Below are 18,024 nucleotides of genomic sequence, written 5' to 3'. Positions count from 1 at the left end.
TGCAGTTGCCCTAATATGGCAACAAGTTCAGTTTGCGCACGTCTGAATCACTGCTCCCTCCTTCCCTCCTCCTCACAGCTGCTGGAGACTCCTCCCAGTAACAAAGTAATGGAAGTCGTGTTCACAGTGAGACAATGTAAAATACACAAGTAAATATTTAATTTTCATACAAAAGACTTTTTTATTCATTTTCGGAACATCTTCCATATAAACACTGAATAGAAAAGTAGAAATGTACTTAAAGATAAAAAAAACTTGTACAGATAATCAGGACCACCAACACGGTCACCAGAAAGTTGAAATAGTTCTGGGAACAATCATGACATTGTTTGGACATATGTGGAGGAGCAACAAAGGAAGTAGCTGGTTTAAGACCCTACATAGCCACTGTTAACCCACACAAGTGTTTTCATTTACTGCTTTAATTGAGCTTTCCTCCACACCTGTTAGTAAAGATGAACCACAGATGATCTATCCAACTTTTAAAGCTGGGAAAGGCAGTTCCGGTCTTCAAGAGCTGCTGCCTGTAGGTTTTTAGGTGGTTCCTGCTTTAACACACCTGACTCAGATTAATGTGTCATTACCAGGCTTGTGTAGAATTGGCCAACAAGCTGTTAAGGAGACCCATTTAATTTGAAACAGGTGTGTTAAAGCAGGGAAAACTGCAGGATGGCAGCCCTCAAGGACCAACTAGATGTTCTGTAAAGTGCCTTTATAATAATGCAGTGTGGTGAAAGTCTGACAAGAACAGCTAGAAATTCCATCTTTACTAACACTTGAGTTCTAATACAGTACAATCTGGGCTTAAATATTAGTTTCATTTTCAGTACTGCTGGTACCCCCTCACTAAATACTGTGCATAAATATATATATACATATAAATATATATATATATATCTGTTACGTGCAACAGAATCCCAGAAACAAAGGATGCACAACTGTGTTTTCTGCCAAGCCAAATGACTCATTAAGTGAGTCATCCAAATCAATCGTTGCCATGTTTACATCAATATTACAATTTTATGCTGATTAAGATGTAAACTGTGTTTTGTACTCACCTTAACCCAAACAAGGTCATATTCAGAGTGAGCTATATTCAAATTAAGTTATTTCTCTTGCAAGATTAACTGCTGTTTAACAAGACATGCTCCAAGTCAGTCAGAGTTGGCATGTTTGCTTATTTTGAGCAAATTTGAACTTATTTTGCTTCTTAATTAAAGAGAGAAAAAAATAGGTCACAAGGTCTGACAACAATGGATCCAGAGGTTTTACCTGCAGAGCATGAAATCTGCTGGTAAAGAAGGTCAAAGTATTGACTTTTTTGGATATAACTGAGACCATAGATGGATGCAAACACTAAAAGGGGGATGTAAAGTAAGCATGAGTCCCAAACTGAAGTATCTTTTGTAACATATTAACAGGAACCTGAATGCAACATCCTGAAATAATGCTGAACATGAAAAAGCCACCAACAGCTTATTTGTTTCATCTAGCGTCATTCGGTCCCCTTCTTTCTGTGCAACACAGGTGTGATTTTCTGTCTTACAAAGCCTTCTTCTTTTTCAGGGCACCGCTCCCCCGCAGTTCACACGTGGGGACTGTTCTTTTGGTTCTTGATGCAACCATCAGTCCTTCAACGGTCCAGTGTTGCGCCTCTCAGCTGACCAGCATGCCGTCTTTAGCAGCTAGCCGCTGACGGTGTACGTGGTCCTGCTCTAGTTCTTCGTGGCTAGGGTGCCAGAGACGAGACAGGATGCGCTCCATGTTGAGGGCGTACATAGTGTGGGACGGCATCACACCATGATGAACCTGCAAAGGCAATAAAACCATTTTTAATACAGTAGTATTTTACAGCTACTGTATTACAGTAGTATTTTGTCTTTTTCTTAGATTCCACCACATCCTAAAGCGTGACATGGACTGAGATCTGCTGTCTGTGGAGGCCACTGGAGTCCAGTGAACTCATCGTCATGTTCTAGAAAGCAGCTGGAGATGATCTGAGCTTTGTGACATGGTGCATTATTCTGCTGGAAGTAGCATCAGAAGATGCTCCACTGTGGTCATAAAGGGATGGACATGGTCAGCAACAATACTCAGGTAGGCTGTGCTGGTTAAACCAGGACACGTTGGTACTAAGGGGCTCAAAATATGCCAAGAAAATATCCTCCACACCCTTACACCACCAGCAGCCTGAACCACAATACAAGTCAAGACTCATCAGACCAGCAACGTTTCTCCATCGTCTATTGTCCAGTGTTGGTGAGTGTGTGTGAATTGTAGCCTCAGTTTCCTGTTCTTAGCTGTCAGGAGGCACCCGGTGTGTCTTCTGCTGCTGTAGCCCATCTGCTTCAAGGTTGGACTTGTTGTGTGTTCAGAGATGCTGTTCTGCAGACCTTGGTAGGAATCAGTGCTGATTTGGCTTCCTGTTGTCTTTCTATCATCTCCAACCAGTCTGTCCATTCTCCTCTGACCTGACATCAACAAGACATTCTGGTCCAGGCAACTGCTGCTCACTGGATATTTTCTTTTCTTCAGCCCATTTTCTGTAAACCCTAGAGATGGTTGTGTGTGAAAATCCCAGTAGATCAGCAGTTTCTGAAATACTCAGACCAACAATTCAGCTTTTGTTTACCACCGACCAGTGAAAAGCAGGAGTAATGGATCTGTTGCTTGAAACACACCAAAAACCAGAGAGGGTGGGCAAGTCAGAGCTGGTGTTCCCCATTTACCTTGAGTGAGGTGTGATGGAGCAGGAACACACAGAAAACCTGCAGGATTGTGGCCCTTGAGGACCAGAGCTGGACATCCCTGCCATTAATGTTGTCTACTTCCATTTTATTGTGGATTATTTGCAACAAGTCATCAAACTCTCTCAGGCTGCTAAGGCTGAATTATAATGGAAAGCATTTACTCTTCAAACTAAGCTCCTTACTGTGAACTAAAATCCTCCTCCTTTTCAGCTTCATTAGGCAGAATGAGAATCTGCACCTGAAAAGCACATCTGCAGAGTTTCTTACCTGTAAAGCCTCGAGCAGGTCAAACATGCTGATTGGAGGAAGTGGAGCAGGAAGACTGTCAGCGGAACAAGCCAACAAGTGAACAGCTTTTTGCTCAGCCTCATCGGGGAAAACCTGAGGTGGTGGGCCCGCAGGGAGAGAAGCGCTTGGAGGAGGGCTTAGAGAAAAATAAATAAATAAAAACTGAGTAACTTTATCTACAGACAATAAAATGGAAAGATAAAGCAAATAAGAGACAACAAAAATAATTATTTATCATATTTTCTACCATTCACTGACACTGTAGTAGGCCGCGAGGCTGTTTTTCAGATACGGTTGTGGAGTGACATCACTGCCAAAGGCATAAGGAAAATGGCCATCTCGTAACCGATACGCCTTCCTCCGGGTGATTACAGCCGTCAGGACGTCCTTCAAGTGGTGCTGAAATACAGAAAATCGGACCTCTGAGTTAAAGCAGAGTTTACTCCTGGGTGGTTTGAGGGGAATTAAATTCCAGCTGCACACCTTCTGTGTGTTTAAACAGATCAACATTGAGATGAATCATGGTATAAAATTTTTAAGGAAAGAAAAATTAAATAAATTCTGTAACAATTTGTGAAAAAAAACTAATATCTAATGTATGATATGTGAGACGTACAGTATGGTAAAAAGTTGACTCAAAACGATGCTGTATTCAATCTGATGCTTGTATTCTGCCCCCTGGTGGATACCCTTTGCACTACAATAGTTCTGACAACACATTTATTCATTTACTTATTTATATTACATTCTGTCAAAAAGGCAAAATCAAGACTTAAAAAAATATATTTTTTACTATAATTTCTTGGGTCAGTTGCTAAAGAAGCACTACTGGCAGATTTTCTAAGTGAAACAACGTGTGACGTGAACTCGTGTTTAAAATCCAGTTTATTCTGCTTAAGAGAATAAAAAACAGCATGGATGTGAAGTAGAAGCAGCAGAAGATCGCGACTGCTGTGCTCTTCTCATTTCCTGATGTTTAAAGTTTTATATTACCAGCTGCGTCTGAACGCTGCAGTCTGCAGTCACTGCTTATAGCTGAAGTATTTTTAATGTGTTCGCTGCTACATTTATCAGCATTGTTGAGCCTTTTAATAGCCAGCTGACATTTATATACACTCCCGGTCAAAAGTCTTAGAACACCCCAATTTTTTCAGTTATTTAATGCAATTCCAAAGATTCGAGTCCAATGAATAGCCTGAAATGGTACAAAGGTCAGTGGTGAACTGCCAGAGCGTTAAACAAAAACCGGTAAGGTTACCCAAAAATGAAAAGTAATGTACATTTCAGAATGATACAAAAAGGCCTTTTTCAGTCAACACAAAACGTGTTAATTAAAAGCGGTCCTGAAGCAATGGAGGGTGATCAAGCCTTGAAAGCTGGTGCTACTAATTCCTACAGGTGTTCCACCTTTGCTGGATTCCTTACAACCCCGTCTCTCTGCATAAAAGCAGTGTTGAACACACTGAGGTACCATACCCTCGTGAACATCAGCTGAACAGTATTGTACTGCAGAAAGTAGTCTGTTGCTACAAAAATGGCGAGAAAAAGGCAATTAACAACGGAGGAGAGACAGACCATCATAACACTTAAAAATGTTGGTCGTTCCTACAGAGATTGCAAAGAAAGCCAAGGTGTCAGTGAGTACAGTTTCCTTCACCATTAAAAGGCACTCAAACTGGGGCAAACTCTGACAGGAGGCGGTCTGGAAGACACCTGAATCAGAGGACAAGTTTCTGAGAGTTTGCTTGCATGACCGACGGCTCACAAGACAAGAGATTTAAGCTGCAGGTTTGACAAGACAAGTTGCAGTGATAAAGCCATTGCTAATAGATGTCATAATAAGAGAAAGAGGCTTGCCTGGGCCAGGAAACAGGAATCAAAATTTGAACTCTTCGGTTTATCATGCAGGATATTTGTATGGCGTCGAGTAGGCGAAAGGATGGTTCTAGTGTGTGGAAATAACTGGTGTGGGGCAGTTTTGTTGGATCCGGGGTCGGTGATTTGTACAGAGTAAGTGGCAACCTGTACTAAAATGGCTACCACAGCATTCTGCAGCAATACCCTCTGGTATGCACCTAGTTGGTCAGGGGTTCATCCTACAGCAAGATAATGACCCAAAACACAATTCCAAGCTGTGCCAGAACTACCTACCAGGAAAAAAGAAAACGATGGTAAGCTTGAAAACATGAAGTGACCAGCACAGGTTTCAGACTTAAACCCCATCGAGCTGGTTTGGGATGAACTGGACATAAGAGTGAAAGGAAAGCAACCGATAAGTGCCACACATTTGTGGAAACTTCTGCAACAGATATGGGAAGAACTTTCTGAAAAATATTTGATTTCTATTGTAAAAAGAATGCCACAAGTGTGTTCAGCTGTTATATCGGCCAAAGGAGGCTACTTTGATGAGTTCAAAGTTTAAAATACATTTTTGGTCTATAAATTGATTCTATGATTTCTTTTTTTAACTATTTGCACTATGCTTTCATTTCAGAGTGCAATGAGACATTAAGCTGCATAATTTTCAATAAATAACTGGAAAAATTGTGGTCTTGTAAAATTTTTGACCAGTAAAATTTTTATCACCATACATCAGTAGCAGTTTTGAAACTAAACTGATGATATCAAGACATCAGTTTGCAGAGGAAACAGGACAAATGCTACGATCTACTGTTGCTTTAGTCAAGATAAACTGTGTCCCTGCACAGACATCCCTAGAAAGAGGATGAAACATGTCTTATAAAAGTTGTTTTAAGTGGCATAATCTCTGTGGTGGTTCTCTGGCTGTTGACAAACAAGCTAGTTCTTCGTTCGAACCAACGTAGCTCTACCAACAGCACTGGAACTATTTTGGTGGTAAAAACCTTCTTGAGATGAACAGCTGGTCCCAATAAACCACAGCAGAGTCAGGGGGGCACAGAAGGTGAGAGACGACATGTTAGTGATCTAAATATGTTATCTAATTTAGTTTTGTGAATGGAAACGATCAGAATGACCACATAATGGCGAACAGCTCCTACACACCTCAACAGCATAAATCATGGTGCTGATGGCATCTTCTGTGACATTATCCAGGCCCAGTTCAAAGGCGGTGATCATCATGCGGGCCTCCAGTTGGCCCCGTGTGGGCAGCAGCAGTGTGTGGGCGCTGAGATGCAGCTCCTCTTCCTCACCTCCCACCTCCCGTGGACTGAAAGGCTGGGCGGCACTAAGAGGGTTATGAGGCTGGAAGCGATGCTGAGGGCACAAACGGACACAAGTTAGTCAGCGAGTCAACTGTTCAAGCACCTCAGTGATTCACTGGATGCCATTTCGATTTAAAACACCAGCTCATTAAGTGGCAAATATCTTATCCAAACATGTCCAGAAAATGAGAATAAGGACTTACATCAAATTTTTGTCTAGAGGAACATTTCTTCTTTCCTTTTGGCTTTCCAGGCTTTGGAACACAGCTGCCTTGCCACTGTAATGGTCCAGTGCCCTCTAGAGGACAAAGGAGAAAACGCAAGACAAAGACAAAACTGTTTATAAAAGATTGGCTACAAGACATCACAGCAACATGTGCTTAGTGGCAGACGGTGAACCCATGATCCCTGGAAACTTTAGCAATGTTCCTCATGACCTTTCATCAATTTAAAGAGTTAATTTTTTTCCTCATCAGCCTACACATCTACGATGCATTTAAAGTGTCTGTGGAAAGACTTTTTCTGTCATTAGTTAAACCGTTAAAACTCCCAGCCATTTTTAATCATTTTTAGTCTGCCTGTTTTTTTTTTTTTTATATATAAAAATGCAGAACTTCAACCCTCTTAATCAATGTCAACATACTGACAATTTTCAGGACAGCCTCAGTTGTCAGATGATGATGTAAAATGAATTTATTAATAGATATAGCACCATAAATGCCAACCAAAACAACAAAACAATCACATCACACATCATTCTCTCAAGTCTTGGCTTTCAGGAGAAAAAAATATTGGCATTGAAACAAACACACAACAGAAACTATTTACATATTTAAATCTTTTTCTCCAACTGTTTATATATATATATATATATATATATATATATATATATATATATATAAATATAAATATATAAATAAATGTTATTTATGCTACTATTTACCTACTATCCTCACAAAACCAAATCCAACTAAGCAAATCTTTGGTGATCAAAAACATCCTCTTCGCTTTATTCCAGTCATAGAGGACCATTATTTTGGTTCTTTTCAGGCAGACATAGGACTTTCTTGTCAACTGCTAATCTAATTGGTCAAAAGATTGACAGGAAGTGGCTTCAACATAACAGTGGTAGCAACCAATTTTTATTATGAAAATGTGATCAATGATCGTGTTATCATGGATCACTCATTGTGAATTTACTATATAAGCTTAAAAAACTCTACATTTTCAGGCTGGCTTGTAAACCTCCTGAATGGGATATATATGCCAGAAAAATTAATGAGTTAGATATCAGACATCTAATTCTCCTGCAACGCAAGACCAGTAAAAGCATTTGTCTCACATGTTCATTGGTTTGAATTACAAGTTTAAAGCAATTTATCAGTGTGTTAATATGGAAGCAAACTTCAGCAACGATGCAGGTGTTTACAGCACACACAATATAGGTAAAAACTGCTGAAAATGGGAGGTAAAGTCTACTTCTTGCTTTTCTTAAGCATTCAAGCTTCTGACTGCTAATAAACTTTTTCTAAATGTTGCACTTTATGTATAACACAAGCTTGTGTCTGTATAAACATCAAAATTTATAAGAGATTTGACAAATAGACATGAACACTGTTTATTTTAATGTATGTCTTTGACACCATGGCAGCTGTATTCTCTGTATTTTCCTTTTGTTCAGTGTTCTGAAACTTTACTTTTAATAGTTTGTAACTACCTTGACCAGCATGTTGGCTCCTGACAAATTAAGAAATAATTAATTAACATAATACTTCCATGCAATAAGTTGCTGCTGAAAAACCCATGAACCCAACATTCATGTAATAATAGACTATGACAGAAAAGGGTCACAAGAAACCTGTCAATAGTCTAACCTATATATATATGTTATGACAAAAGGTAACAGTCTTCATTTTACTTATAGCTAAATACATTTACAATGTCATGATTGCATTTGTTTTAAAGATGGACTAAATCTGTTCACAGACTTCCAGACATACATATGCATGTGCTTTACAGTAGGTCATACCAGGGCTTCATTTAGCCCTTATAACATAAACTCGTACCTGGTGTAGAGACAATGATCTGACATCTTGTGAGAATGGCCAAGAGGAAATCGTTGTGAACATGGACTGAGACAGAGGAGGGAAAGAAGAGATAAACATAGGATTAGACCTTATTTTTCACTCAGAAAACGTTAGTAGTGAGATGACCTTCTCCTAATCACCAACCATTTTCCTGTGCCAGCAGACGACGGGCCTCAATGTCAAACTCTTCCTTGCTTATCTTTTGTTTGAACCAAAGCTTAAGGTTTGCCCAGTAGCTACAAGAAAGCAGCAAGCATTTACTCCAAAGCAGCTAAATGCATGTACAGTATTCACTTAACACAAGTTCAGTTCACATACTGATGTCTTTGCTTAACAACGCAAGAACTGACTTGTCAGCTTTTCAATTAAGACGTTTGTAGCAAAAATATATTTTATTTATCCTCTTTTGCTTCACTGTTCGCTTACTTGTGTTATTTTTCAGCTCTTTAGTAGAAGCATCTTTTAACATCGGGGTGGGAATGGAGTTACGTTCGTCGTGTCTTTTTATTCGTTTTACATGTCACATAACAATGAAGGCCCATATTAAATAATGTATATCTGAAATCCTGATCTTCACTGATGCTTCAGTTCATGGCGAGTGCTAGCTAGTTGCTAATATGCACACAATTTAGATGAGTAGCGGGCCGGTAATTATTTAGTATTTTTGAGAGAAATTAAAACTAAGATTTCAACACCACGGACGGGGAAAAAAACGCTAAGAGCGACAATAACTTACTGCTTCACATTATCGCCAATTGCATCTGTTAAATTCTTCTTTGCAATCTCGAGCTCGCTAGCATGCGCCGCCATCGCGTCTTAACAAATACGTCATCATTTAGCGACACTGGATTTTACCCCAAACGGAGTCCCTCTCATAGCAGAACCTTTCTGTGATTCGCCCACATAAATCAACACTTCTGGTCTAAAACGAGTTGTTTTCTGTGTTTGTGTTTACGTGATTTTTATTTTCCATTCTGCAAACTATAAAACCAAAATCAAACCATTTTCAAATTTTTGTTAATTCAGTTTTAAACCTCATATTTCATAAAAATGTTTTTATTCTTAAATAAAAATAAAATGAACATTTGTTTTTTATTACTTACTTCTGAACAGAAATTTCAATTACCAAACCATACACAGACCCAACCGCTATATTCTCTTAATTTAGAAAACATTAGCAACCTTATGGGAAATTAAATATAACCTGAAAGTGGACAATTTTTAGAGCTCCCCTGTAATTCCAACCCTGACTAAATGTTTTTTACCCCAACATCAACCAATCTGTCAGTTAATAAGGCTTTGTGGTCAGATAAGGGTGGTTTTTTTTTATTATTATATCATGTTTATAATCTGCATGGCTATCTTTCAGACTACCTGGTTGTCCTAAACGTTAACAGATCTCTGCTCTTCTCCCACCTGCAGCATTGCCTGCAGATCTAATTAGCAAAATTAATTTCCTAACGTTAAAGAAAGGATCTTGGATCGTGGGTCACCAGGCCTCCCGTCTGGAGCCAGGCCTGGAGGTGGGGTACGGAGGCGAGTGTCTGGTGGCTGGGGCCCAGTCAGGCTCAGTTCAAATGGGCCCTGCCTCCTGTGAGCTCACCATCTGCAGGAGGGGCCATAGGGGTCAGCTGCAATGTGAGTTGGGTGGTGGCCGAAGACACCAGCAATGAGGGATGCCATCAAGCTGAAGAAGGAGTCCTTTCAGGCCTTTTTGGCCTGTGGGACTCCGGATGGAGCTGATGGGTATCGGCAGGCTAAGCAGGACACGGTTTTAGCAGTTGCTAGTTAGTTTACTAAAATGTGGACATGAGACCAGCATTCGTTTTTTTTTTTCACTTTGAATATTAATCATTTTAATTTGAATAATTTTCAGTACCCTCTTCTTGTTTAAACAAAATAGCATTTTTTTTAAGTCAATACTGTTACAGTGGCGGACTGGGAGGATGTAAACAGTACCATTTACCCAGGGCCCACTGCAGGGTGGGGCCCTTGAAAATCCCTGAATGAACTTTTTTTGTGTTCCATTTTAAAATGTCTAATTAATTAATTTGATAATTAAAGTCACTTTGCCAGAATGAAAGTGGAGAGAGAGCTAATTTTGCTTTTCAATAATGATGTTCTTTGAGGGCCATATCACCCATTTAAAATAGTGCAAAATGGTTTAGTCCACACCTGCACCTGTTTCTTCAACTAAGTTAAATCCCATTTATGGTCAACGCAGAGGACGAAGGCAGTTTTGTTCGTCTTCTGCGTCGGTTATGCACATAATTTGCAACTCTACTGAAAATTGTGGGGGGATGCTGAGCAGAATAACTGACATGCAACCAGCAAAAGAAACAAACCAGAGAAGAGGATTAGGATCAGGAAGGGAAGGGAACAAAAAAAAGAAAAAAAAAAAAACAACAAAAAAGACGAACACAACAGTTGAAAATGGGCACGCTTTTGAATAAAGACTATAAGCGAATGTTTAGGGTCAGGCTGTGCGGCTTTTTGGGCGGTTAGAAATAATTGTATAGCGATCCATTGCCGCCACCAAACGGTGTCTGAAACTGGTGTCTGAAACTGGTGTCGGATGGCGGGAGTGAACTCTGACCCTTTGTACTGCCGCTGAAGGTGACGTATGACAACATTTGAAAAGGACGTCGCTATTTAACTTTTCCAGTGCCACTTTAACATTGTAACATCGGTATTAGCATGGTCCTCAGTTTCAGACACAGCAGCAGCTTCATCATCATGTCCAGATGAGCACTGAGGATGCAGTAAGATGAGTTCATGAACGTAAGTTATTCAATTTACAATCACCTGCAGCTGATTCAAACAAAAAAAAATGTTAACACATCAAGTTTTATTCTATTGTATGTCATGCTTTAAACAGGTTAAGATAATCTTTTTATCTATCCAGCTTGTATGGGCTCTGTCCTCCTTGTGGCACAGAGAGAGATAGACGATGCAAGTGAAGAAATGGGAGAGGAAGGTTGCTGTAAAAGGTAATGAGGAGGTTGAGATGAGGAAAGCAGAGGAACAGGAAGACAGTGAGAGGCTGAGAAATGCAGAATAGTGTTTGCCAGATGAACCAGGAAAATGGCTATGATCATATGTACTACCCTAGTCTTATACCATCAGAAAAGAATGCCTGAGAACTATCGATCAAGTCCACACAGGGGTCCACCAAGATGGTTTGTACATATGGCCCAGTGCTACGCCTGTGGATGTGGGTGTTAAACTGTATTATTACCAATTTGTTTGAAGATAGTTTTATGTATTGTTGCTTTATGTGGACCCCAGGCAGACTGGTGTGGTGGAAAAAAACAAATAACTTATGACAATCATCCAGATGAGAGACCATTCAGGTTTATTAAAACTCATGCACGAGGAGTCTCTAGAGAAGAGAGGTGTTACATCTGGCCTTGCAGGACCAATGGGATCATTGATGAGGCAGTTTGGCCTCCTGATCAGCTCTGCGAGGCTCTCTGGCATACAATGGACAAACCTGATGTGTTTATGGCCCAAGCGCTATTCTAAACTAGTTTAGTCTAAACACATGTTCAGAAGAATGAAATAATAAATTAAACAAAAGAATAAAAAATTAATTTCCTTCACACTAGCTACTGCCCTTTAAGAAGCAGTCTTTTAAACTGCTTTTTAATCCTAAACATTTAATACCAACATTTCATGCTGCTACACTGAGCCCATAATGGTTCCATGTTTCAATATTTGATTAGTAAAAAACTTATATCAAACAATCAAAAATTAAGTTTTACTTCTGTTGTAGGTTGAATATATTTTTCAGACAGAAAAAGGGAGGAAATTTTATGGAGCAAAATACAAGAAAATTCTGTCAAAAAGGGCTTTAATATGATATTCTACAAGTCATGTGGCAAACTGGAACATTGTTTTTGGTTCACTGTGTTCTTTCCTCCTTTTCAAAGTATTAAATCATTCAAAGGGATGAATTTAGGAAATGTTCCAAGGCCAAAAACTGGTATGTTGCCTTATGTGAAATTTGGCACACACGTCAAGAACGGCGAAAATTTCGATATTCTAAGGTCTGCATACACTTCAATGCAAAAGTGGCTCAACAGCGCCACCTAGAAAAAAAATAAAATCCCCAAATGAATGGGGTCCCGAATGTCTACCTCGACGTAGGAAGACGAAACTCAGCACACACGTGTAACACCCCGAGTTGAGCAAAAAAAGTCAGTTGAAGACATGTTGCCATGGCAACAGGGTGCCCGCCATCTTAGTGTGTCTGGAGTGTATGCCCATTTTTTCCACATTTTTTTCACTTTATACGCATCGTATTTGAACGAACTAGTCTGAGGAGATTTGTGCGATTGACTCCAAACTTGGTGGGAAGCTTCCTGACAAGTTGGGGACCAAACGCTATTCTAATCTTTCTAATAGGAAAAAGCGTGTTACCGTGGCAACCGACGGAAAAAAGTCTTCTCGCCATGAAACACGGTTTGCTCATATCTCCTTAGAAATACATGGGATCTGCACCAAAGTTGACAGAATTCATACTTGTTGGGTCCTTAACATATTAAAACATCTGTTGCCATGGCAACATAGCATGTTAGCTAGCATATTAGCATGCTAGCAAAAAATGCTAACTAGGTATATCAACATGTCAGATTCTCAGCTAGACATTTCACCACGTTACATAGCATCTTAGCATGTTAGCTAACATGCTAGCAAAAGGTGTATGAGACGGGTGGCGGGGGCCATGAGGCTTGGGCCATGAGGCTTGGACCCGATGGATGCCACTTGCGGCTTTAGTTAGGGTCCGAGCCATACGAAGTATGGAAGGACCCTATTGTTGTTGAAATGTTTATTATTATTCTTCTAAGCATTTTGAGGTCAAATATGACTGTTGCCATGGCAACATAGCATGTTAGCTAGCAAATTAGCATGCTAGCAAAAAATGCTAACCAGGTAAATCAACATTTCCGATTCTCAGCTAGCCATTTTACCATATGGCCTAGCATGTTAACACGTTAGGTAGCATGGTAGCATATTAGCATGCTAGCAAAAAATGCTAACTATGTACATAAAAATTTCAGTTTCTCAGCTAGCCATTTTACCATATAGCCTAGCATGTTAGCACGTTAGCTAACATGGTAGCATATTAGCATGCTAGCAAAAAATTCTAACTATGTATATAAAAAATTCAGTTTCTCAGCTAGCCATTTTACCATATGGCCTATTACATTAGCATGTTAGCTAGCATGCTAGCATATTAGCATGCTAGCAAAAAATGCTAACTATGTACATAAAAATTTCAGTTTCTCAGCTAGCCATTTTACCATATAGCCTAGCATGTTAGCACGTTAGCTAACATGGTAGCATATTAGCATGCTAGCAAAAAATGCTAACTATGTATATAAAAATTTCAGTTTCTCAGCTAGCCATTTTACCATATGGCCTAGCATGTTAGCACATTAGCTAACATGCTAACAAATTAGCATGCTAGTGAAGTTTTAAAATATTCTTTGTTGGCTTTAAAGATTTATTCACCACCTGTAAATCAGAAGGAAGAGTGTTCAAAAATCCACATTTTTAAAAGAAGGCAAAAACACCTGAGTTTGAGTAGAATTGACAATTCTTTGTTAAGCCAGTAATAAGAAAACAATACATATCTTCTCGAGAAGGAGGACTGTTAGCTTAGCTTCTGGTCAACTAATACACGAAGTGTCGGGACCCTTCGGTTCAGCCAAAAGACCCGCCTAACTAAATTATCCTCCTCATTTATAGTGATACAAAGCATTGTGGCTATGTGCGTGCATGTGGTGAGCATTCATGTGAATGTGTATTTTGCAAGGTGGTCCTTCCTTCTTCCGGGAATTTGATTCCTCCAGGTCCTCCGTCTGAGGTGCGTCAGAGCTGAAAGGAAAAAGATACTATGCTCTGCCCTGTTATCTGTCTGCTTCTTTGCGCTGACTCCCCTTTTCTACCTTTTCTCACAGTTTCTCACAGTTTCTCACAAAGGTTACCTTCTTACTAATTTCTCTGAGTTACTGTGCATTCCGTTCTGCTAGGAGTGAATAGATAAGCAAAGAGATGCAACAGTATTTACGATTACTCCCTATTGGCCATCCAGAACATTGTCAAGGCCGCTCTTTTCTCATGTTTGAACTCAGTAACCCTATATGAGTTTGTGTCCTGTTTGTGAATGCATTATCTGTGAGCTGTGAAGGAATAGTAATAATTAAGCTGTTTTCACCTCAGCACCACTATATAATGTAGTTCTATTAATTAAAAGCAGAGCCTAATGCATGTTACTAAAATCTAAGGATAAAATGTAAATGAATAAATGAATAAGAATGCTTAAATGAGTAAATGAATAATAAATGAGTAAATGAATCAAAATGCTTATAAAATATTTGCAACACTAGCAAAATGCAAATTAAGTAAATCAATATTTCAGTTTCTCAGCTAGCCATTTACCATAAGGCCTAGCACATTAGCATGTTAGCTAGCATGCTAGCATATTAGCATGACAATAAAAATGCTAACTTGGTATATCAACATTTCAGATTCTCAGCTAGCCATTTTACCATATTACCTAGCATGTTAGCTAATGTGCTAACATGCTAATAAGTTAGCATGCTAGCAAGAAATGCTAACTAGGTAAATAAACATTTCAGGTTCTCAGCTAGCCCTTTACTATATTACCTAGCATGTTAGCATGTTAGCTAACACAGGTGGCGGGGGCCACGAGGCTCGGACCCGATGGATGCCGCTTGCGGCTTTAATTTTTATTAATATTATTTATTATTAAATACAAAAGTTAACACGAATAGATAAAACAATAAGCTAGATAAATGAAATAGAGTTTGTAAACACCAATGTAAACTGTACAAATCATTCATCACACAAATACAAATGAATAAAATAAAATAAATAAAAAATAGTAATAATAATTAACATAGTCTTAATTCAGTGCTCAGACTGTAGCAGATTTTTCAACCTGGGTCTTTCATCCTGTTTACACCTGGCACACACACACACACCTGACATGTCCTGAAAAGATATGGCTGCAGAGGGAGGTGGCTCTTCATTTTGGCCATTGGGAGCTGCTCCAAAATAGTTCCCCTGAGTTTACAATTACGATACAATGTGTAAGTTAGATCACACTTAAAATGCATCAGTTACCCAATTAAAATAAACCATAATAATGCACAAATTATCATAATTTGTTAACATCCTATTAATTATGCATAACACAGTACAAATTATTAAAAAAACGACATCACATAAAGCTTACAAAATGTCATGTCAGTGTATATTGACATGAATGTTATATAAGTTATTTAAGTTAGCATAGACCCACGTATAGCATTAAAAATTCCACAGTCAGGACGTACTGTTTACCAACCTCTCTGCACTTGTGTTGCAAACCCAAACTAGCCTATTGGTGGAATTAACTGCATGACTTTATGCCTCAAATTTAAAAGTTGCTTAAGTAAAGCTAAAAACGAAATACAGTCGTCTTCTGTGGCTAAGTAGCAACATATTAGGAAGAGGATAAATAGTGTATAGAGGTATATTACCTCCTTCAATGCATCAAGGAATTATCACCCTCATGGAGTCTATTTCTGACCGTTTGAGCAGACACATGCACATCTGTGGCCTGCTGGAGGTCATGTTGCAATCCGCACTTCGAAGTGTGCAGACCATGGATGTATTATAAGAACATTCTTATGTTCTTATAATACATCCATGGTGCAGACCCTGAATTGGGACACAGGGTCTGCACACTTCGAAGTGCGGATTCGTCGGCCACATACGTCATCGCGGTGCGCGAAGTACTGTCCCAATTCACAGAATTTGAAGGACCGTCCGAATCCACCCTTCGAATCCGCACTTCGTTTGGCTTCAAACGAAGGCTGCTGGTGATGCATCCTTCACGGCCTCTTTTCTCCCACAATTCATTGCGCACAGGACGGTGGCGAATCAGTAACCTCTGAAGAGTCGTATTAAGTTTAAATAAAGTTTTATTTAAAAAAAAGTACGTTTTTTTAACTACACTTCAGTATATACGTTACAAAATCAAGTACATTTAAAGCATGTTTGTTAAATGGTGACATTAAAATTCGGTAATATTTGATATTCAATTACTTTTAAGGGGTTAATGAAGTGTGTACCGGCTGGAAAACAACAAAGCCTCAAACCGTGTTTTTCTTTCTTTTTTTTTCTTTTTTTTTACTGTCGGTGTTGCCGCTCCGTGTTCAGCGTCTACTGACGTTTCCTACGAGTAATTTCAGAGGTTTAAGTGATTCAACGTCCTTTGTTGTTGCTATGGGAAATTCTTCTAGACTAGGTAGGCTGTCCCATTTCACGAACGTTAAGCAGACTTCGAAGTGTGTAGACTACGGAGGACACTCTGTAGCCTATGTAGTCTGCGCACTTCGAAGTGTGCAGACCCTGAATTGGGACACAGCTACCCTTAGTACGACTCTTTTGAGGTTGATGATTCGACACCGTCCTGTGCGCAATGAATTGTGGGAGAAAAGAGGCCGTGAAGGATGCATCACCAGCAGCCTTCGTTTGAGGCCAAACGAAGTGCGGATTCGAAGGGTGGATTCGGAGGGTCCTTCAAATTCTGTGAATTGGGACAGTACTTCGAGCACCGCCATGACGTATGTGGCCAACGAATCCTCACTTCGAAGTGTGCAGACCCTGAATTGGGGCACACCCGTGGAACTATTGTCAGTGTTGCATCCTAAGTGGACAGTTTGATTTCATACAAGTCTGATTGACTTGGAGTTCCATTGTGTTGTTTAAGTGTTCCCTTTATTTTTTATTTATTTATTTATTTATTGAGCAGTGTAATATTGGGAATATACCCATATTTATATATATTGTTTTAACCTAAATTATACAGCATAACCCTGAACAGAGTCGACAAGGTTGGTTTTCTAAAATTTACAAGCTCCATTACCCTCCTCCTTTATCCGGGCTTGGGACCGGCAAAGTGACACAAATGAGACACTTTGGCAGAGTTACTTAGGTTTTTTTTGTTTTGTTTTTTTTTTTGTTTGTTTTTTTAATATATGTATTTTTTTTTTTAAATAGTTTTTTTTATTTAGTTTTCTTTTTTTTTATTATTGATTTTGTTGTAGTATAGGATTTGATTTTGTTTAGTTTTAGGGCTTTAACACTCTGTTTCCTTCTGTTTCTGAACTCAAAATTGCCTTTTCTTTTTAAAGTTGCTGGAGAAAGCTGTTTTATCCAACTTCAGTCATTTTTAAATGGTCTTAACAATGTCTGCTAGACGGGTTTTTAAAAAAACCATGGCATCTCGTATCACTGCAGACAATATACTGATATACATCCCTCTGAAGCGAATCAGCCAGACTCCTAAAAACTCCTTGTTAAACTGTTTAGAAGATGTTAAGTCCTGGATGGTTAAAATGTCTTTTTAAATGAGGAAAAGACTTAAGTCCTGTTGCTTGGGACTCCAGGCTACCACGCTGTTGATCTTGACATTGGGCCTTTATACCAGTATACACTGCACTGGCTAACTGTTTCTTTAGAGTTGAGTTTAAGATTGTGTTGTTTGTTTTTAGGTCTTTAAATCTTGTTTGAAGACATATTTTTACTCAAGTTCTTCAGCATTGGCCCCCATTTTTAGGATTAAATGTAATTTATTTAGTCCTAGGAGGCCAACAAGAGCTTGACAGTTTTCTCCTGAGGGGAATATTTGGTGGG

The 18,024-nt window shown here is 39.1% G+C and overlaps 1 protein-coding gene across 1 annotated transcript; it reads right to left on the bottom strand.

Moving 5' to 3' along the window:
• Positions 1 to 170: 170 nt before the first annotated feature.
• On the bottom strand, positions 171 to 9,135 carry tada1 (transcriptional adaptor 1). The gene is made up of 8 exons (XM_041991797.1): positions 9,047 to 9,135; positions 8,455 to 8,546; positions 8,290 to 8,355; positions 6,427 to 6,521; positions 6,063 to 6,275; positions 3,286 to 3,437; positions 3,018 to 3,174; positions 171 to 1,809 (listed from the first exon to the last, which is right to left on the bottom strand). The coding sequence occupies exons 1-8, from the start codon at positions 9,118 to 9,120 to the stop codon at positions 1,657 to 1,659; spliced, it is 1,002 nt and encodes a 333-aa protein (XP_041847731.1). The 5' UTR covers positions 9,121 to 9,135; the 3' UTR covers positions 171 to 1,656.
• Between the last annotated feature and the right edge of the window lie 8,889 nt (positions 9,136 to 18,024).

Source organism: Melanotaenia boesemani, chromosome 8, assembly GCF_017639745.1.
Source record: "Melanotaenia boesemani isolate fMelBoe1 chromosome 8, fMelBoe1.pri, whole genome shotgun sequence".
Taxonomy (NCBI): Eukaryota; Metazoa; Chordata; class Actinopteri; order Atheriniformes; family Melanotaeniidae; genus Melanotaenia; species Melanotaenia boesemani.
This window is presented reverse-complemented; position numbering and strand designations above follow the sequence as displayed.